Source organism: Hylobates moloch, unplaced genomic scaffold (genome assembly GCF_009828535.3).
Source record: "Hylobates moloch isolate HMO894 unplaced genomic scaffold, HMol_V3 SCAFFOLD_5, whole genome shotgun sequence".
NCBI classification, from domain to species: Eukaryota; Metazoa; Chordata; class Mammalia; order Primates; family Hylobatidae; genus Hylobates; species Hylobates moloch.
Window position 1 is genome coordinate 68,399,760 of NW_026652280.1, and position 22,383 is coordinate 68,422,142.

General features: G+C 41.1%; 1 protein-coding gene and 1 pseudogene across 3 annotated transcripts in view; both read right to left on the bottom strand.

Moving 5' to 3' along the window:
- PPP4R1 (protein phosphatase 4 regulatory subunit 1) overlaps positions 1 to 18,720 on the bottom strand; it is a 71,353-nt gene extending 52,633 nt beyond the window's left edge. For 2 of the 3 annotated variants that reach the window (XM_058438659.1, XM_032152816.2), the window contains exons 1-2: positions 18,684 to 18,713; positions 18,433 to 18,477 (exon numbers count right to left, since the gene is read on the bottom strand). In XM_058438659.1, coding sequence (XP_058294642.1) covers positions 18,433 to 18,477; positions 18,684 to 18,690 — 52 coding nt within the window. In that variant the 5' untranslated portion in view covers positions 18,691 to 18,713. Of the gene's footprint in view, positions 1 to 18,432; positions 18,478 to 18,683 lie in introns of all 3 variants that reach the window. The other variant, XM_032152817.2, reaches the window with a different exon arrangement.
- A 3,283-nt stretch (positions 18,721 to 22,003) lies between these two features.
- LOC116470003 (U6 spliceosomal RNA) lies at positions 22,004 to 22,116 on the bottom strand (annotated as a pseudogene).
- Positions 22,117 to 22,383: the final 267 nt, after the last annotated feature.

Here is a 22,383-nt window from a genome sequence, read left to right on the forward strand (position 1 = left end):
CAGTGCAGCTTATTCTGGTCTACAATTCATAGCAAAATACCTTATTAATTATAAATCAGAGCTGTAAAAGCCACTCAGCCACTCTCATCTGGCCTCAGTTTTCTCCTTTATAAGACTGTTAAGCTAGCATAACCTTGAAGCACCTTTATAAAAGGCTGTAGAATTCTATGACTATGACCAAACTGTTTCATCAGTCTCATACTTGTTAATCTTAAAGATAAACAATAAAATTGATTCTGGCCCATAAAAAGCAGAGGGCAGTGGAAAAAACTCCTACAGCTGTAACTGTCAAACATAATTATGTTCAAGACAAGCTCGGAGCACTTACCTAAAATGCAGATACCTAGATCCCACACTCAGATACTGATTATGTTAGTCTGGAGTTAAGGCTCAGGAGCATTTATTTTTAAATAAATAACCCCACTAATTTAAATGCAGACTGTTAAACAACCATACTTAAGAAGCATACTCCCAGAAGGTAACAAAATCATATTCTGCTTCAAATGTTTTACTACCACTCTATCATGATTGATAATCACTTCCATACAAACGGAGTGTTCCACTCTGGTATAGACACTGGGGACAAACGTTCACTTCTATTTCCCAAAAAAAAAAAAAAAAAAAAAAAAAAAATTACAATCCTAGGAGTAATCTCTGAAACACACTAGAAGGTACAGCTGGAAAGATAATGGAGAAACTAAAACTGAGTACTAAAAAATATTCAGCTAACCCAAAATAAAGTCTGGAAAGGAGTAACAGAGGACAAAATCATAAGTCAAACAGAAAATAAATAGCAGAATCACAGACCTAAATGCAACTAGATCAATAATTACATTAAATGTAAATGGACTAAAATATTTCATTTAAAAGGCAAAGATTATCAGACTATCAGAAATATAGTCGGACTACCAGGGATACATTTTTAAAGACAAAATTTCAACCATTAGGTTGAAAATAGTTTTTCAAAAAGATATAACACAAAATAGTAAGCATAAGAAAGCTGGAGCCTGGGTGTGGTGGCTCACGCCGATAATCCCAGCACTTTGGGAGGCTGAGGTAGGTGGATTGCTGGAGCTCAGGAGTTTGAGAGAAGACCAGCCTGGGCAACATGGTGAAACCCCATCTCTATAAAAGATACAAAAATATTAGCTGGGGGTGGTGGTGCACACCTGTGGTCTCTGCTACTTGGGAGCCTGAGGTGGGGGGATCACTTGAGTATGTGAGGCAGACGTTTCAGTAAGCTGAGATAGCTCCACTGCACTCCAGCCTGGGTAACAGAGTGAGACTGTCTCAAAAAAAGAAAAAAGAAAAAATGCTGGAGTAGCTATATTATTATGAGACAAAACAGATCAAAGACAAGGAGTATTACTAGAAATGGAGACATTAGTATTTCAAGACTCTTGAATTCTTATGTAGCTCTGCATAACTAAAGTTTACAGATTCTTGAACACTGTAATAGCAGCAATAGCCCTATACTGTTTCATGGCTTTTAAAATCCAGCCTCTTTCACTGATGAAGTAAAAAAACCATACATCACCTTTTAATGTTATTTGAATTTTTTAAATGACCAAAAAGCAAATAATACAGTGTTCAAACCAGGTTGTTATTGTTACTGTTTTGTTTTTTTTTTTTTTAAAAAAAAAAAAAAAAAAAGCGTATACTGGCCGGGCACAGTGGCTCATGCCTGTAATCCCAGCACTGTGGGAGGCTGAGGCAGGTAGATCACTTAGAGGTTAGGAGTTCGAGACCAGCCTGGCCAACATGGTAAAACCCTGTCTCTACTAATACAAAAAAATTAGGAATGGTGGTGCGTGCCTGAAATTCCAGCTACTTGGGAGGCTGAATCACAAGAATCACTTGAATCTGGGAAGTAGAGGTTGCAGTTGAGCCAAGATGGCACTGCTGCACTCCAGCCTGGGTGACAGAGTGAGACTCTGTCTCCAAAATAAATAAATAAATAGTTTTTTTAAAAAGCATATATTAACAGTGACCACTCTGAAATGCTTTTTCTAATTATATCTGTTCTCCCAAAATACCAATACTCCCTTCTTCCCTATAAACTTACTGTCTTAAATAGGTGTCACTGCTAGCTGAAGGGGAGCCAGGATAAAAAGTTAAAGGGAAGATCACTCGTAAGCTCAACACAGATTTCCAATAAATAATTAAATAGGTATTTTTCATTTTGCAAAACCTAATATTTAATTATAAAGTAAAAGATTCCATGAAAAAGTTATGTGGCACATCTTTTAATTGAAAATTGGGTTTTTGGTGAATCTTAACAGAACAGAATAGAATCCTAAAAGAATAGCTTTTTTTTGTTTTGTTTTGCTTTTTGAGACAGAGTCTTGCTCTGTTGCCCAGGCTGGAGTGCAGGGGCACAATCTCAGCTCACTGCAATCTCCACCTCCCAGGTTCAAGCAATTCTCATGCCTCAGCCTCTTGAGCATCTGGAATTACAGGCAGGCGCCACAACACCTGGCTAATTTTTGTATTTTTAGAAGAGATGGGGTTTCACTATGTTGCCCATGTTGGTCTTGAACTCCTGGCCTCAAGTGATCCGCCCGCCTTGGCCTCCCAAAGTGCTGGGATTACCTGCGTGAGCCACCGCGCCCAGCCAAAAGAATAGAATTCTTAATAGGAAGAGAAAACCTAGGATATAAACTAAGGCCCTATACTTAAAGCTTTAGTTCATCTTATCTCTAAGACCCTTTGAAAACTGCTGCTAAACATAAACTAGGCTCAATATAACCTTCTAGTTCCAAATCATGAAAGGAATCAATGTTATAATACAAATAAAGAGAACATCAGGAAGGAAGACGACAAGGGAAAGAAACAACAAAACAACAACATTAATCCTTGTTACCTATAGAACTGTCTTTTTGTATAGATGTGAGATTATGTAACAGCACAAAACAATTGTCATAGTTCCAGAAGTATCCTCTCTATATACTACTTGCAGTTTCCTGAATCTAACATAGAAATCCAAAGTAGCAGAAGAGAAATTCCAATTTTTCGCTTTTTTTAATTTAAGAAAAACTGCTTAAAACGTAATAGTTTAAAAGTTGCGGCCGGGCGCGGTGGCTCATGCCTGTAATCCCAGCACTTTGGGAGGCCAAGGCAGGCGGATCATGAGGTCAGGAGATTGAGACCATCCTGGCTAACACGGTGACTATAACATACAAAAAAAAATTAGCCAGGTGTGGTGGTGGGTGCCTGTAGTCCCAGCTACTCGGAGGCTGAGGCAGGAAAATGGCATGAACCCGGGAGGCAGAGCTTGCAGTGAGCCGAGATCGCACCACTGCACTCCAGCCTGGGTGACACAGCAAGACTCTGTCCAAAAAAAAAAAGTTGCACCTTTCCTTTGGCCATGCGCGGTGACTCATGCCTGTAATCCCAGCACTTCGGGAGGCCAAGGTGGGCTGATCATCTGAGGTCAGAAGTTTGACACCAGCCTGGCCGACATGGTGAAATCCCATCTCTTCTAAAAATACAAAAATTAGCTGGGCTAAAACAGGAGAATCGCTTCAAACCAGGAGGAGGAAGTTGCAGTGAGCCGAAATCACGCCACTACACTCCAACCTGGGTGACGTACCGAGACACTGTCTCAAAAAAAAAAAAAAAAGGTGGGCCCACCATAAAATTGTACATAGTCATAGCAAAACTGTGTGAAAAGAATAGAAGATTTTTAAGGTAAGAGAGATCTAGATTCAAATCCCATTTTGTCACTTATTATATTCATCTATAAAATAATGGTTAAGACTTTTAAGACACAGTGATAATGTCTGCAACAGTGTTAGGCAAATAAGCAAATGTTCCCTCCCACTTTGCATTTCAGTTTGTTTCTAGATACAGAATATCTGTGTGTGGTTTCCAACTGTTTTTGTTTTCATTCATTTCATGCAACAAGTAGGGAAACCATGTGTTTTTAACAGTTTTCATTCAACCAATCAGTAGTCTTAATATAAATAAGACAGCACATACACTATCTAATGTCAGGCACCAAACAAGGAATATACTATAAAAACTAGAAAAAAAATTGTGCATGTATGTACATATATGGGTATACGTTGTATGTATGTGTGTGCATCTATAGACATACGCACTCTACTAAGAAAAGATACATGGTATAAGACTGTATACCAACAAAATATGCTGTTAACTATTATACTTCTAAGTTCACCCTGATAAGAGAAGGCTTCGAAGTCAAGCCAATTCTTGGAAAATACACTGGAATTTGCCAAGCAGGACAGAGGAGGAGGGCATTCTAAGCAGAAAATTCCAAAGATAGGGAGTCAAAGAAAACTATTTCATGTCTCCAAAATTACAAGTAATTTGGTATAGCTGGGGCATAAGGTTGATACAGAAGCAAGGCAAAAGGAGTAGGGAAATACGACCAACCAAAATCGACTGACTCTGCCTTCTGATTTTTAAAGAGTAACATTAATACATTTTGCAAAATCATCTTACCTGGCTAGAGAAATCACATTACTACTCTGTAATTCAGAATGACATTTGAGATTTTTCCAAGCAAGAACTTGACTCAACAGTTATCTCGGAAAAACAGACAACTCCAGGCAACATGTATACTTACTCAACTATGCTACAAAAAAATCTGACTAAAATTATCAATTATTAAGATCTTTTTTTAATTAAGAAGCAAAGATCATGTTATCACTTCCAAGCGAGATGACCTGTTTTTACACAGCATTCTAACAGAACTTCAGGCTTCATTTCCTAGCACTCCTCTTCCAATGATCCTACCAGTCTTAGTTGTCAAAGAGCAAGAGGGGGAAGGAAGGAATACACAGAAGCCCTAACCTTCTCAAGAGTACAAAACAGTCATCTCTCGGTATTTGCAGGGAATTGGTTCCAGGACCAACCCCCAACGAATACCAAAATCCAGGGATGCTCAAGCCCTGATATACGATGGTGTAGTATTTGCATGTAATCTATATACAGGTTCCTCTGTACCTTAAACCATCTCTAGATTACTTAACAATGTAAATGCTATGTACACAGTTGGTTATACAGTATTATTTGTATTTTTTAAATTGTTCTGCTGTTTTCTATTTTTAAAAATATTTCAACTCACAGTTGGTTGAATCCCCAGGTGTGGAATCTTGAATGTGGAAGACCAACTGTATTCTCCACCTGCATCAATACTGTAAGTATGACTCTTTTCTATTCCTTGTTAAATATGCTCAAATATACTACAAATTCAAGCTAATTTCACGGTCATTCAATAAGAATCTTGAATCTACAATTCTTATCAAATCTTACAATCCTTGGAAGATGTCCCAAATCTCTATTTATTAAAAGTCCCTGAAACCATCTTCAAAAAACCCAACTTCCATTCCTACCTTATTATCATCACACATGCATTTACTCTATTCTGCCAAGTTGGGGTGGGGGCGGGGGGGCAGGGGCGAGGGGGGAGAAGTGCCAGCAACCAAGAGAACAAAAGCAAGAAATAGTCTGAATAGTGCACTTGACCACCATACATCCAACTCAGTGAGCATACACATGCTTCAGAGTGTGAGAGAGAGATGGAGAAGTGCTATTCCCTCAGCTTGTCTCAGTCCCCACAGGATTCTCAAAAAGCCATGCTGCTATGGTCTGAAGACACCTATTTTTCCAACAACATGGCTCTTAAACTCCAACCATCTCACCCAGGACTCAACCATAGAAACAATAATGTTACAATGGTGAAAGTGAATGTCGCCATGGAAACTGTACTTTATGATCCATAGAAAGGTATTTAAGGACCAGTCTCACTACATGGGGTTTTTCCTTTTATGGTGAATCTAGAACCTAAGCTTGCTATTCCCTAAAATGGCTTTTTCTCATCAAACTTCTTAAAGGTACAGTTCCCCCTTGGCAGCCTTCACCAAGACAAACAAAATGTCTTCTCTTTCACTCTGTGACTCTTCTCAAAGATCAGCAATCCTTCTCAGACCAATTGGTTTTACTTCTCTACAGCTTTTCACAATGCTGACACCTGCCATCCCAACATCATCTTCTTAAAATTATCTTAAGTCTCTGGAAGTGCACAATCCTGAGTATTTTTCTACTCGTCTGGCCTATTCTTGCTTACTTCTCTTTTATGTAGTAGTTTTCCCTATACTTTTGTCCTTATACATATACATCACACATATACCCTCTTCCCCTCCTTGGTAAACCCAGTCATTTGCAGCTATCACATATTGTGCAGATGACCCATGAAGTCATCTTGTCCTGATCCCCAGAGCCATATTTGCAAGTACATTGTAAAATCTCCACCTCCATGTCATATTTATTCTGAAAACTAAACTGTCCAAACTACTCTTATAAAATCAGCTCATCCTAATGACTTTCCAATCACCATCATTTTTCCCACTCAACTTCAGATACCAAACACGAGGTCTTCATTTATTGTTTAAAACACTATTCTTTCTTGCCCCCATATCTAATCAGTTCCTAAGAACCATAAATTCTGCTTTTATAAAGTATTCTGTATCTATTCCCTCCTTTTAAGTTCCCAACACTCTAACTCAGAGACTCTGATATATTTTGCCTAGAGCAAACTGGGGTATTCAAACCCCATGAAGGTACATGAAGATTTATAGCTTAATAATTACAACTTTATCAGATTGGATAACTCTAAGGGATTTTCCAGACCCCAGCTTCCAGGGGTTTATATCCCAAAAATGTGCCTGAGGGTTTTGGATCCAAGGCTTTTCCCTTCACATTCTTGAATCTGAGAAAGGCATTATCTCTAAGCTGTCTCAAAGCTACTAGGATGCACTGCTCCAAGATAGAAAAAAACCTTCCACACTGAACAATGGAACCTTTTGAAATATTGATGAAAATGTTAAGTGATCAATTCTCTAAATACTGTAATGAATACTTTTACAAGTCAGATGGTTTTCAACCCTTTGTTGAAATATTTCAACAAATTTCAACAAAATTTCAAAAATATTGAAAGACTGAAAGCGCATTAAAAATAATTTTTGTAATTTTTTTGCACATAAGTTGGAAGCAGTTCAAGAAAATGAGTGGCACTGCCAACAAAACCATTTCCATTCCCATTGACTTATTTATGCAACAAAATTTCTATAGCTCTTAAAATGAAAAGTAGAAATGTTAAGTATTATCTCATTCTAAGCAATAAATTCTGTTTATCCATGAATGCATAATTATTTTGTAAAATTCCCCTACATTTCAATGAGATGTCTTTTTGATAAAATGTTATTTACTAGGTTTTTTCAATTTGTAATATATTCTGGTTGATCAACCAAGTATTAATAATGGAAACTCAATAAAACTAAGTTTTATATTAACAGGAAATTCAAATTTTTTATTTTTTAATTTTTGAGAGCATCTCATGTGATCATGGATCATTGCAGCCTCGACCTCCCAGGATCACGCAGTCCTCCCAACTCAGCCTCCCTAGTTGGGACTACAAGTGCATGTGCCACCATGCCCAGGTAATTTTTTTTATTTTTTGTAGAGCTGGTGGTCTATGTTGCCTGGGCTGGTCTCAAACTCCTGGGCTCAAGTGATCCTCCCGCTTCAACCTCCCAAAGTGCTGGGATTACAGGTGTGAGCCACCTTGCCTGACATAAAATTTAAATTTCTCTTTACCTATTTTTGGTGCAAAGAAATGTGACTGGGCAATCAACTCTCAAGCATGAAAATACACCAAGGTAAATTTCTGTGTGGAAAATGAAAAGAGATAAACAAAAAAATGCAAGAGTCTCAATTTAAAGAATTTATTCACAATTTTTTTGTTTTATTTGTCTCTTATGGTCTTGCCTGAGTATTTGTGAGTTTTAAAAAATGAATAGTGGGTATCCAAGTGCTATAGCATTTAGAGTCCATTTTAAAAAGTGATACAACTCTATGTTTAAAACACTGATATTTATAATACATTAGAAATTATATCCTTTGCAAATATGGTAAAATTTTATGGAGAAAATTTTGGATGTCAACTTTAAAATACATGATACAGAGTTTTCAAAATTATTTTAGTAGGTATGCAGTAATAAAGTTTAAAGACCACGGTCCTAGACTGTTATTAATATAATTGCCTGGATCCATCTACTCCCAGCCTCCCCTCGTTCGAATCCAGGTTATATAATCAGCAGCACTTCAATCTTCCCACTCTGTTCAATACACGCCCTTGCATGCCCTCCCTCCCAACCCCCACCATTCCACCCCCTGATAAGCCTCCCAGGCAGTCTGAATTAAGGTACAACTTTCTTTCTCATGCTGTTAATTCAAGGGTCTCCAGGATCTGGCCCCAACCTAGTTTCCTCCTCTGTACACAGCCCATGTGGAGTCAATTTGCTACAACATGCCCCACTACTTTTCTGTCTTATGTGGTTTCATCTGTTCCATTTCTGTCCTCTCTAACCTCATCTCAGCTTAAACTTATCTATTACTAACACCATCCAGGAGGCATTTTCTATTTTCTAATTAAGAGTTCTTCCTTTTAATTCCCTGCCGTCTTGGGTGCCCTTGCTTTTACTCCACCAATAATTGCAAAGTTTTTTTTCTTTTTTTCATATTCTCCTACCTTCCCTTCTCCTCTCCCTCCCCAACATATATAAATTCCCTAAAGATTGTCTTGCTAATCTTTTTATTATCTAAAAAACAGAGTCCAATGCTTCCCATGGAGGCACATTCATTAATATTTGTTAATGAAAATGTAGTCCATAGGGATAATTGATGAGTCAAGAGTTTAACATACTTTATCCTTCTCTAAGATATTCACAAGCACATTAGCATATTAATACCTTGAGAGGTATCACACCAAAGAGAACTTTTTAATTTGTACAACCTTTTATCAAATTTTATCAATTTTGATCAAAACACCCTTCTATTCCCTACATAATCTCTAATAATCCTACGTAAAACATAAAAAAACTCATAGTCTATCCTTCCCTTCAGTTTTTCCCCAGATACTGCTCAGGCCACAATAAATCAGCCAAATTTTGTTTCCCATCTTTACATTTTAGAAAACGAAAGACAATGAGATACACCACAGAATGAGAGTTACCTTATAAAGATTTGGGGCTTTAAAATTATATTTTAACAAATAAATATACCAACAAATGAATAGGAAGGAAGATCAGGCTCTTCTATAAAGCAGAATGTCAGCTAGTAAATGCAATTAATTTAGGCAAGAATCATCAACACATTCTAACACTAAATGGGTAAATGTTTGGAAATGGGGTATTTCCCTATTGTCAAATTATTTCCTTACTAATTACAACAGGAAAAATAGAATCTTTACAGTGGAAAAATTTGATAGACATCACCTCCACACTACCAGTAATGGACACTGCCGTCAAGTGCTCCTTAATCTGAAGCACTGAGAAAACTACACTATCACTTATGTAGCAGTCCTGCCAAAAAAAAAAAAAGAAAGCATAACCTTAATCAAATCATGAGGAAACAGATAAAACCAAATGGACTCTTCAAAAATGTCAATATCATGAACAGTAAAGGCTGAGAAATTGTTCCAAACTAGTGAGTTTGTAATGTCCTTACAGCAAAAGACAGTTGCCATAAGGACATTACTGGGAATATTTCAATATCTACTACATATTATATAACAAACAGAATTGTAGCAATGCTAAATTTCCGAAATTTCATTACTATGATTGTAAAAGTGCCCTTGTTCTTAGGAGACACAGGCTAAAGGTCCCAATGACCACAATCTATTTTCAAAGGTACACCAAAAAATTAAGATTAATGTACAGATTACATTGTGTGTGTACGTAATTGTACAGAGAAATAACGAGCAAACTGGCAAAATGTTAATAGCTTAGTTCAGGTGAAGAGTTGGGAATTCATTACAATATCTGTGCAGCTTTTGTATAGGTCTGAAAGTTTTCAAAATAACAAGTTTAATTAAAAATAATTTCATTATTTGACCCCAAATTAGGTTTAAGGTCTTATTTAGCTTGGCCTGAAACATCAAGATTCATTCAATACGTATTCGACATTAAGTATTGATGAGATGTATTGCTGAGCACTCTGTGATGAGTCAAGAATAAAAATGTTACAGATCTTGGATTTTATAGCACAGTGAAGGGGTTGGCCAACTACAGCCAGCGAGCCAAACTGGCCCACCTTGTTTTCGTAAATAAAATTTTATTGGATGACACTGACTTTCATTCATTTCTATATTGTCATGGCTGCTTTTACCTTACAATAGCAGATCTGAGTAGCTGCAACAAAGATCATATGGTCCACAAAACCTAAACTATTTAATATTTGGCCTTTTACAAAAGCTTTTCAACCCCTCATCTAGTGAGGTAGCAGAAACCCAATGAATTCACTACTTGGAGAAAGAAAATTAATGGAAATAGATAAATAACATAAATTTGAGGGACCACACAACTTAATCTTTATAGTCTCAAGCAGCAGGTATGTCAAGCTTTAATTTTGTACTTTGCAATAATATAAATGTTTATCAGAAACCCTTCCTTCAAATATCAATACTAAAAGCTTACTAAATCCTTAGAAATGCAAAATTGTCCTACAGCACAACTGAATTTAAGGCAAGAATAATTTGCTGAAGTATACTATATGTATATTCATATATGTATTTATATTTATATATATACACCACATGTATAATGTATTTCTATTTATATAATACAGTAGTGGCATATTTATCTAGTTTCAAGTTAGTTACCAAGATTATGTATACAAGCAGTATTTAATACAAAGGTAGTATAATAAAGCACTTGCTCTGATATACATTTGTGGATCTCCCAAATATTATAGATATTTGTTCCCTTCAGTGAGTAAAAATTTTCTTTGCAGTCTTAACGCAATTACTTTGGTAGTAATCTTTTTTTCCACAGGTAATCCAAATACAAAATTTGAACTAACTCAGGTCCAAATTGTCACCACTCTTAAATAAATGAAGTATTGAATAAATGAGTTATTTCTATCAAAAATGAATTTCAATATTTAAATATAAAAGTGATCTACATCAGGCTGGGTACAGTGGCTCACACCTGTAATTCCAGCACTTTGGGAGGCCAAGGCAGGTGGACTGCTTGAGCTCAGGAGTTCAAGGCCAGCCTAGACAACATGGCAAAACCCCATCTCTACCAAAAATAAAAAATTAGCCGGGCGTGGTGGTGCAGGCCTGGAGTCCCAGCTACTCGGGAAGCTGAGGTGGGAGGATTACTTGAGTCCGGGAAGCAGACGTTGCAGTGAGCCAAGATAGTGCCACTGCACTCCAGCCTGGGCAACAGAGCCAGACCCTGTCTCAAAAAAAAAAAAACAGAAACATGGATAAATGAAAGTCAAAACCGAGTAGTGGAGACATGATGGTCCATCTGCCTTTGTATATGTCTTAAGTATCTGTAATATATAACGAACTCTCAAAATTTATTAAGAAAATGTCCCAATGAAAAGATAAGCAAAAGATGTGAAAAGGCACTTCACCAAAGGAGATAGTTAGATGGCAAATGAGTGCATAAAGAGTAACATAATTAGCCATTAATGCAAATTCAAGCCACAAATTAATACTATCATACATTCAATAGAGTGGCTAAAATTAAGACTGCTCACACTAAGTGTTGACAATGATGACGAGGACCTGGAACTCTCATACACTTTTGGTGGGAATGGAAAATGATATAACCACTTTGGAAAACAGTTTGGCAGTTTTTCCTTTTTTTTTTTTTTTTGAGATGGAGTTTCGCTCGTTGCCCAGGCTGGAGTGCAATGACGCAATCTCGGCTCACTGCAACCTCTGCCTCCCAGGTTCAAGTGATTCTCCTGCCTCAGCCTCCCGAGTAGCTGGGATTACAGGCGTGCACCACCACGCCCGGCTAATTTTTTGTATTTTTAATAGAGACAGGATTTCACCATGTTGGCCAGGCTGGTCTCGAACTCCTGATCTCGGGTGATCCGCCTGCCTCGGCCTCCCAAAGTGCTGGGATTACAGGCATAAGCCACCGGACCGGGCCGGCAGTTTCTTAAAAAGTTAAACAGCTATTCTACTTCTAGAATAGAAGAGAGAGAAAGAATGTATATATTCACAGAGACTTGTGTGTGAATGTTCATAGCAGCTTTATTTCTAACAGCAAAAAACTGGAGATGATCCAAAAATCCATTAACATTTTAAAGATAGAAAGCTGAGAAAAAGTTAACTTGCTCAGATTATAAAGAGAATAAATGGCAGGGCCAGAATATTAACTCAGGTCTAAAGGCTTACCAGGCCCAGTGTTCTTTCCCCCTCACAAAACTATACTGAGGTATCTTCCAGAATGACTGCATGATAGATGCTCAAATACCAACCACATTCATATCAATAAGGCCAGAAAGTAAGTTAAGTTTGCTCCTTAGTCTAGGGAGATAAGAAGCTAAGATGACTTAAAAGTTAGGAGAGTTAAGAAATGAATGTGGAGGAGGCCGGGCGCGGTGGCTCACACCTGTAATCCCAGCACTTTGGGAGGCCGAGGCGGGCGGATCACGAGGTGAGGAGATCGAGACCATCCTGGCTAACACGGTGAAACCCCGTCTCTACTAAAAATACAAAAAATTAGCCGGGCGAGGTGGCAGGCGCCTGTACTCCCAGCTACTCGGGAGGCTGAGGCGGGAGAATGGCGTGAACCCCGGGGGGCGGAGCTTGCAGTGAGCCGAGATCGCGCCACTGCACTCCAGCCTGGGCGACAGCGAGACTCCGTCTCAAAAAAAACAAAAAAAACAAAACAAAAAAAAGAAATGAATGTGGAGGAAGAAGCACTGGTGATGTCACCAGCTCAAAGATCTGTGCTGAAAGCAGAGCAGGTTCCAGACCCTCTTATACAAATTAGAGCGAATACCTCCTCAGCCAAAATTCCAAAGGTGTGCCATCTAGACTTCTGCCCAAAACACTAAGTTAGGTTTATTCTCGGCTCCAATTTAAAAACAACAACAAAACTTTGATTCAAATTTAGGAACTTTCAAATTCTTTTACCCAAAATATTAAAAAAAAAGATACAATACAAACATAGGGGCAATGTAACAATAGTTTAATAAACATACATTCATTGTTTTGAGGAGACTGAGGGAAAAGGACCAGAAATAATAAACCAGAGATGAAACAAATGTGGCGGCAGACTTCTGAACTTTACCTCCTGAGGTCTATTTATCTTTCACAGGCAGGAACAAACAAAAAGTATTCATTTAGGTGTCTTGGTTTTTTATTTTTTTGGAGGGTGGAGGGCAGTGGATCGTGTAGCTACAGGCCCAAGCATATTTACAAAAGGGTTTGTCTCTGTCTCTCTCTTTCAATTTTATGTGGGAAGTTGTTAGCAGAGGTATCATTAATTGATCCTACACACATGTGGGTACCACTGAAACCATTTAAAAAGCACTCTTTTCTAGGATATCAATGATATTATCTCTAAATAAAGATTTCTCCATCCAGGCTTGTTGGCAGCAGTCAAAAGAGGCCAGGTCTCATGACTCACCCTCCCAAATCCCTATTTAACAATACTCCTAAATATCATTCATGTTCAAGGGCACCTTCCTAAGGTTTCTGAATGACTCCCCGGCCACTACTGGCTACAGCCCCAATATTTTGCTCTTCACCTCCCCCAGCAGCAAGGACTCTAAGCTTATCAGAACTGGTTTTGAAACGTGGTAGGAGGGCCTGGAGATTCTGCACAGAGTGTGGTCTAGGCGGTTACCCTCAGTTAGTTCTGGACCCATCCTTCACTCTACTTCAACACCGCCCTTAAACCCGAAAAACAGCATAATGTAAAAGGATTCCAAAACTTCAAGATGTAAAAAATTGTTGTATGGCATACTCAATAACATAGCTTCAGAAACTTTTCAACGTCATACTTAGTTACAGCTGAAATAAAAGTTAACAACTAAATAAGCTGTATTATACCCAAGCTCCATCCTCTCTATCATTCTCCAGGTGTAAACTAAACAACATGCAGCATCCCAGATTAATTTTCAAGGGTACTTTAAGAACGAGTTCAAAGAAATTGCCTGTACAAGTTTGGGTTGATCAATATTTTAAGCTGGGCCATTTAAGAAAATATTCAAAATATGATATTTAGGATCAGAAGGCCTAGCTTAAAATTCCGTCTAAACTTAGGAGTTTTGTTTCTTTAGTCCCTTTGGGCATTAGTCAACTCACTTATTAGTATTAGAATACCATAGCCTACACATCACAGGACTGCTGTGAAGAATAACCTGTGTATGAAAGGCACTGTAAACTAAGCGTTACATAGCCATTCTTTAAAAATAACATTCTTCAACATATTACTTTGATAAAAGTTTAAGTTCTAATGAAACTCCTTCAATGAAATTATTTTTACAAGCATTAGCTCATCAAATCTTAACCGTATCTTAGTCTCATTTCATTTTAGGAATCTACCAACTTAAATGTGAATCAAAATTGCATCTTTGGAAACTAAAACAGAAACCTGAAATAATTTTTTCTAAACATCTACAATTTTGTATTGTCTCCCATTATTTAAGGAACATAATTAAATATAAAAAGTTAAAAAGGGTTTACCCAACTCTGAAATCTGCTGAGATAACCTATATTCAAATGGAGTCACTGGTTTGCTTTCAGTTTGAAATTCAAAGTATTTCATGATACAGTACTGAAAGTATCACTTTTAAACTTAAATACATATAGTTTTTATTGCATTATTCTCCTAAACTTTTTTTTTTTTTTTTTTGAGACGGAGTCTTGCTCTGTTGCCAGGCTGGAGTGCAGTGGCACAATCTTGGCTCACTGTAACCTCTACCTCCTGGGTTCAAGCAACTCCCCTGCCTCAGCCTCCTAAGCAGCTGCAACTACAGGTGCACACCACCATGCCCGGTTAGGTTTTTTTTGTATTTTAGTAGACATTTCACCATGTTGGCCAGGATGGTCTCGATCTCCTGACCTCGTAATCCGCCCACCTTGGCCTCCCAAAGTGCTGGGATTACAGGCATGAGCCACTGCACCCAGCCTATTCTCCTCAATTTAAGAGTACCTGATAATGATTTCATTTACTTACCTTTATAAGTTACTTGATAAAAGTTTAAGTTCTAATGAAACTCCAATGAAATTATGTGTGTATACACACACAGACACACACACACAAAATACCATCCATTTTTCCCTCATTAGGATTTTTTTTTCCTCCAAAGGTTATCAGTCAAGTCAGTCTTTGACCAACCTTTTCCCCGACTCTATGCCTCTGTACAGAGACGGGCTTAAAACAAATCAAATCGAAAGATCTGAGACTCAGCAATGTCTGGCAATGCCCCTCTTTCAAGTCCTAGACTCCAGCTAGGTCCTTTCCTAAATCATCTGCACAACAGAACTTACTGTCTCTTCCCTCATAGTCCAGGTTCTGCATTTAGGAAGGTCAACCAAGATTCTAGAGCTTGACCAGAAAATAATTTCTTCCCATCCCAAGGGCCAACTTACACCTAGCTTGGCTGAAGTAGTAGGACTTGTTTACAACTAACTCCTCTGGAGGTTGGACTCCATACTCTGGAGTTTTGCCATAGACAGAGAAACTCTGGCTCATAACAACCGTGTTGTAAGGGCAGCCCAAGCTCCATTCCTCTACCTTCGGGTCCTCTACCTTCTCCAGCTTCTCCAGGATGTGACAGCTTTCTCAGTCCTTTACCAACCATCTTGCTCTCTAAGGAGGCACCATGGCTCAGTGTTCCTCCTCATTCTTTCTCCCTTCACAAGAGATAGGAAGTGGTCCTTCAACTGGCCATATGTCCAAAAGCCGTTTGTTCCTGAATATTCTGGGTAAAGGTATCACCTGTAAAAACTTTAGTAACTGAGAAAAATTAGCAATTACTCCCACAAAGCCTTCAACCAAATTATGAAAATGCGAATAACTATTGTGCCTTCAATGTCTGTTTTATCCTAAATTAAAATGCACAGGAAACAGAATCTTTAAAAAGTTAGCTGCGGCTGGGCGCAGTGGCTCACGCCTGTAATCCCAGCACTTTGGGAGGCCAAGGCAGATGGATCATCTGAGGTCGGGAGTTCGAGACCAGCCTGATCAACACGGAGAAACCCCGTCTCTACTAAAAGTACAAAATTAGCCAGGCGTGGTGGCACATGCCTGTAATCCCAGTTACTCCGGAGGCTGAGGCAGGACAATCACTTGAACCCGGGAGGCAGAGGTTGCGGTGAGCCGAGATCGCGCCATTGCACTCCAGCCTGGGCAACAAGAGTGAAACTCCACCTCAAAAAAAACAAAAAAATTTAGTTGCAAGCATTGGCAGCATCTCTAAGTACCTTCATTCTGTAAGGTTCAACATCAGTGTTTCCTTCTCTGCTCTTCTTTTAAGCTTCCCTTGCTCTTTTCTCATAACAGCAAACATAATCATAATCATCGCTGTTTACCAGGAATTGTTCCAAGTGCTTCAGAGGCACTAACTCATGTACAGCCCTGAACAACTCTATGAAGTAGGTAATATTTCTTATGCCTACTTACAAACGACAAAACTGAGGCACAGGGAGGTTAAGTGAGTTGCCCAAGTCTGCCCAAAAAGACACTGCTAAGAAGAACAGAGCAGCCTGGCTCCAGTGGTAACTGTAATACTGTACTGTATACATAGATTCAAAACTGCTTGTAAACCACTAGAGGGCATGGGTTGTGCCCATCCTTCTCAGAGCTCCATCCCCAGTACCGGGCAGAGTCTTGAAACTCATGGTTGAATTTTTCACAGGTATGCCTTCCCCTCTACACTTTGCTTCTTGGGGGCTAGGGAAGAAACTGACACTGCATTTCATCCTTCAGGAGTGAGAAGTTTTTGCTCCAGTCATAAATACTTGCTGAATAAATGAATCTTCTATTTACGAAGTCGAACATAAAAAGCCCTCCTCGAGGTAACATAATCAGGGCCACTTCTCCAATCCTAACCTGGCAAGAGATCTGAAATCAACAGCTGCCTTAAATAATATCTCAAACTTACTATTAGGCAGATAAGCGGCTTAAGGTAAACATTAAATAAAATGTTAAAGCTGCCCTTCACTACATAAGTACTGCTCCCTTTAAGAGAGCTGTTTTGAGCCACCCCACTAAAAACACAGACTTAGCAAAAGTTTGGATGTGGTTCACTTACTATAAAGATAAATGACTCGTTTCAGATAATCCATCTAAATAGTAAATCCCCCTTACTTTACTCAAAACAACCAGGAATCTAAAAATTAAGTTTACTCTGAGTAAGGGAACCACATTAGACAATGCTAAGGATTAACTACAGAGCATTTAAAAGAGTAATTTCAAACTGCAGCCATCTCTGAAATTACTTATACAGGTATTAAGACAGTCAATCTCAGCATCCAGTAGGCTTTCCACTAAACAGACCACAATTCTACTATGGTTATCATCTCAACTCAGAACAATTTCTTGGTCCCTTATGTATCCCATGATCTTCGCTTATATATTTTGCACACTCTTCATTTTTAAAATGCATCTCAAAACCTATTGATTTTTTGATGGGTCACTATTTTGGAAGATTAGCATGAATAGAAACTATTTTAAGTTAACTGCAATTTGTCACTTCTTTCAATACAAACCTGCTTAACTCTTTTGTCTTTTCTATCGTGACCCAAATTATTTTCTGAGGCTTAGAAAAGTCCATATAAGACGAAAAATTCCTTTCTAAATATCAATTCCGTCGCCATCAGGAAATGTCAAAAACTTTGTCTTTTTAAAAATAAAAGCGTCAACTCTTTAAGAACTTCAGTACCTCAAAGGAAAGCTGCACTGTTAACATTGAAGGAGGGCTAGGGTGATTTCTGAATATCTGCATTAAAGAAATATGCTCTCCAAACCTAGTAATTCCTGAGGAGGCCACACCTTCTAACCTTCCCGTAATCCACTAATCAAATCGGGAGCAATCTAAAAACTGCTACCAGCCAAAGTAAAATGACAGGTATGTCATCCTCAAACAATCCAAAACCGGGTCGGGGAGCCCAGACGGCTAGCCGGGGCCCAGGCTGCCCCTCTGGGCGCTCCTGGAAGAGCGACTCTAAGGAAACACACCTTCCGCGCGAGCCTCTTCCTTCCTAGAGTGACGGGGGAAGGGGACACCGGGGCAGAAACACACCCAAACCCCACTTCAAATCCTGCCCCACTGGCTTCTCCTTCCAAAAAAGCCGCGCCACTGCTGAGCCCGCAGGCGATTCGGGGGCGCGGGGAGAAGAGAGCAAAGGGCGGAAAGCGAACTTGGGCGTTACTCCGGGCGTCTCCCTCCCCCAGCGGAACCTGGGCACGCCGTTTCCTCACGGACGCGAGATTTGCCCCCCAAGTCACCACCCCAGCCCGCCTGAGGCCGCCCTCGCCCACCGTCCCCTCAGCCAGCCAGGGCCCGGTCCAGGCCGCGCCGCCGCCCGCCCTCCCCGGCCGCTCCCCGCGGACTACCAGGCCACCGCGAGGCCGGGCCACTCACATCCGTCTGCGTCCTCCTGCAGGTCCTCCTGGAGCAGCGAGAGGTCTGCGCCGAGGGGAGAGAAGAAAGGCCCCGTCAGCGCCCCGGGGCCCGGCGCGACGCCCCTCCCGCCCGCCCTCCCGCCCCGGCGGCGCCTCCCCGCGCCGGTACCCCACGCCGGCCCCGGCCCGGCAGCCACTCAAAGCGGCGGCGGAGGGCGGGTGAGCGCGAGGAGCCGCCGCCGCCGCCCGGAGAACAGGGGGGCCACGTACCCGCCATCTTGTGGTCGCCCCCTCCTCCGCGGCCGCAGGGAAGCCGGCCGGTGGAGGGGGAGGGGGGGAGAAGAGGGCCGGGGGGGGGGGGGCCGAGCCGGCCTGCCCGGGGTGGCACCGGCGGCCCCGCCCCCTGCCCTCCGGCTCCCTCCCGCCTTTCCCGCTCCTTGCCGGGCCCCGGCCTGGCGACGCGCGCTCACACCCTCCTCCCGAGCTGCCCTCACGCCGAGCGCTGCAGACGGGGGCGCGCAACCTGCCGCAGGCCGGGACCCTGCGGCGAGTGCCGGAACCCGACCGGGCGGGGCCTCCCGCGGCCCGGCCGCTTTATTGGGTCACCGGCCTCGCCCACCGCCCTGCCAGCCGCAGCCATCTCGGCGGGCGCGCCGCTCCCAGCCCGCGCCCCATCCCCAGGCCTGCACGTACGTCGTCGGCGATCCGGGGCCAGGGGCGGCTCCGAGGTCGGCGGGGCCGGGGTCCCACCTCCTCTTGGAGGAAGCGCCGCCTCCCCACCCGCCCGGGGCCCTCGCCAAGTGGCTGCTAACAAAGCCCAGGGCCCGGCTGCGGGGTGGTTGACTGACAAAGTCATGCCTGCCTAGCCAGCTTCCTCGTGCAGCACGGTGAACGCTGGGGCGCCGGGTTTTTACTCCCACGTCCTGCCAACTCGAGCTGACAAGGCGGGCAATCCACCAGCGGGAGCGTTGGCAGGCCCGGGGTCAGATCCTGATTCAGCCAATTAATTGGTAGGAGTGGGGCCCATTTGTAGAATGAAGGTGATACCTGCCTCGTGGGGTTATTGGCATTAAATGAAGAATGTAGGGAACCTAGCACGGTTCTTGATGTCTAGGAGGTGCTTGGTGAAGGGTGCCTATGATTCGCTCTGTCTTTTAAATACTTTTGGCAGCATTTGAGGTGTTAAAGTCTTTATCCCAGACTTTATTAGTCTTGTTGTTTTACGTGACTTAAGCGATTAGCTCAAACGCCCAAGTACAAAATGGGGCTAAACCCAGGGTTTCCGACACGGTTCTACCTCCATGGCTCTATCTCCAGCTCCACCCAAGGCCTCCAAAATGGTGGTCTCCTAAAGTGACCAACAAAACACCAAGTTGTGTCATGGTGCCACTTTGGCGATGTGGTCTCTTAGGAGAGGGAATTCTAAATACTTAATTAGCTTGTTCCTTTCTACGTTGTAGTCTTGACCAAGGACAATGTATTGGCATTTAATGCCATTGATGATTTAAGAGACTAAGGAATCAGATCCTCTGAGATTCCTAAATCTGTGTAATAAAATGGATTCTACACATAGCTATTCCAAAAAATTCCGTCAGATATTACTAACAAGATAGATTATAATCTGTATGAAATTTCTAGGAGTAATAAAAATCAGAACAGACCCCGTAACCCCTGAGTATGTCTCTAATTTTCTCAACTATAAAATAATTAAAACTAAAGGCCGTTTCTCTTCCTCCCTTGGTGAATGCCCTTATGTGAATTTAGCTGACACATTCAGAATGACAAAGGAGTTAGAAATTCACATCAACAGCAATTGGTCCCAACTGACTCAAACCATGAGAATTCTGCCCTGCTGAGATACCTTGTCAGTATCTACCACTTTAGCAATTCTGGGTAAATGGGGGAAGAAAGAGCCAAATAAGCTCTTCTTTTTCATTAAAAAGCAAATTTTTTTTAGAGCCAGAGTCTTGCCTTACGTAGCCCAGGCTGGAGTGCAGTGGCACAATCATGACTCACTGTAACCTCGAACTCCTGGCTTCGAGAGATCCTCCCATCTCAGCCTCCCAAGTAACTGGAACTACAGGCACAGGCCACTCCACGTGGCTAATTTATTTTTAAGATTTTTGTACGGACGTGGTTCTACTATGTTGCCCAGGCGGGTCTTGAACTCTTGGCCTCAAGCAATCCTCTGGCCTTGGTCTCCTAAAGCGCCAGCATTACAGGTGTGAGCCACCAAACCCAGCCCAAATCAGCTCTTTATTCTAACTGGTGGTCTCACTGCAACAACACAAAATCTACAGAGTGCCAACTGTGCTTCAGCCACTGGATGCACTAAGACAAAACTGTCTTGATCTACACAGTCGAGTTAGACTTAACGGTTCTCAGTAATCATGATAAAATAGGGACTATGTACCAAATGCTAGCCTAGGATATGGAACAACTAATTCTGCCTTTGTTAGCTAGGCCTCAGTAAGTTTTATCTCAGTATTCTGTGGGAAGGGCAGCAAAGGAGGAGGGTCTATATCATTTTTCTGTATTCAAGAGCTATGCATGTGATTATCATCTTAGCTGAATTACACATTGCAACAGGTGCCTTTAAGCAGTATGGTTTTTAGATATTTCAGTGATGGTATCATTCATGGTTCAGCACCAGTATGTGTTTTTTACATTTCACTTTCTCTCACTCTCCTTTCTAAAAGAAAGGAGTTTTTCAACCAGTATTTACAAACTGCACTCTGTCCCCTTCTTCTAAGAAACAATATTTAAACAAATAGTAGCAATCATTATTCTACATACCTTTAACCCAGCTTCACTTACAGTGCAGCTTGTGGATGGCAGAGCTGTGCGTTGTCTGTGGTCAGACACACAGGAAGTCTGAATTGTTATCCTGCTCTGCCATTGAAATGTGTAAAATATAGGGGGAGTGTCCCAAGTCATTTTTCTAAAAGCATCATCCAACTATGTAAGTACTAAGGCCTGCATTTTTAAGAATAAGTCCTCTTCCAAATGATAATGAAAGGGTTTTTTGTTTGTTTTTGAGACAGGCTCTTGCTCTGTCACCCAGGCTGGAGTGCAGTGGTGCAGTCTCAGCTCACTGCAACCTCCACCTCCCAGACAGGTGCACGCCACCACAGCCAGCTAATTTTGGTATTTTTTTGTAGAGACAGGGTTTTGCCATGTTGCCCAGGCTGGTCTCAAACTCCTGAGCTCAGGTGATCTGCCCGCCTCGGCCTCCCAAAGTGCTGGGGTTATAGGCATGAGCCACTGCGCCTGGCCACAGGGACAATTTTTCTTAGCAGCCAATGAGCCTTGGAAATTAATGTATCTGGGTTTTCAACCACAAACAAACATAAAAAAAATCATGGGGAAAACATTGCTAATAAACAAAACCCACCTGATGTTGCTTGCCACTATCATGTTTGTTAATTTTTGTATCGGTGATTGAACCATTCACTTTTCTCTTCAGAATTATCATTCCTGAAACTGAAAGTATTTAAAGACAGCCATATTATTTATTGTTTTAAATGATGAAAAGAGAAACAATCTGAAAAATGGAGAAATACTTACGTGATTAAAAATGATCTTTAAACAAATATTTATTTGCTTTTTAAAAATGAAATTTGCCAGTCATCTTTGCGCAGGGGCTGTGCTAATCTTCTCTATATCAGTCTAATTTTAGTGCATGTGCTCCTGAAACGAGCACATTAAACAAATTTTTACCATTCATTTCATTCATCTCTTTTTTTGAAGCCAGGTTGACAAAATGTCCCTCATAGACTCATTTTCAAATAAGAAGAACAATTTTTAAGCCATGTGTGGTGGCTCACGCCTGTAATCCCAGCACTTTGGGTGGCTGAGGTGGGCAGATCACCTGGGGTTGGGAGTTCGAGACCAGCCTGGCTAACATGACAAAACCCCATCTCTACTAACAATACAAAAAATTAGCTGGGCATGGTGGCACATGCCTGTA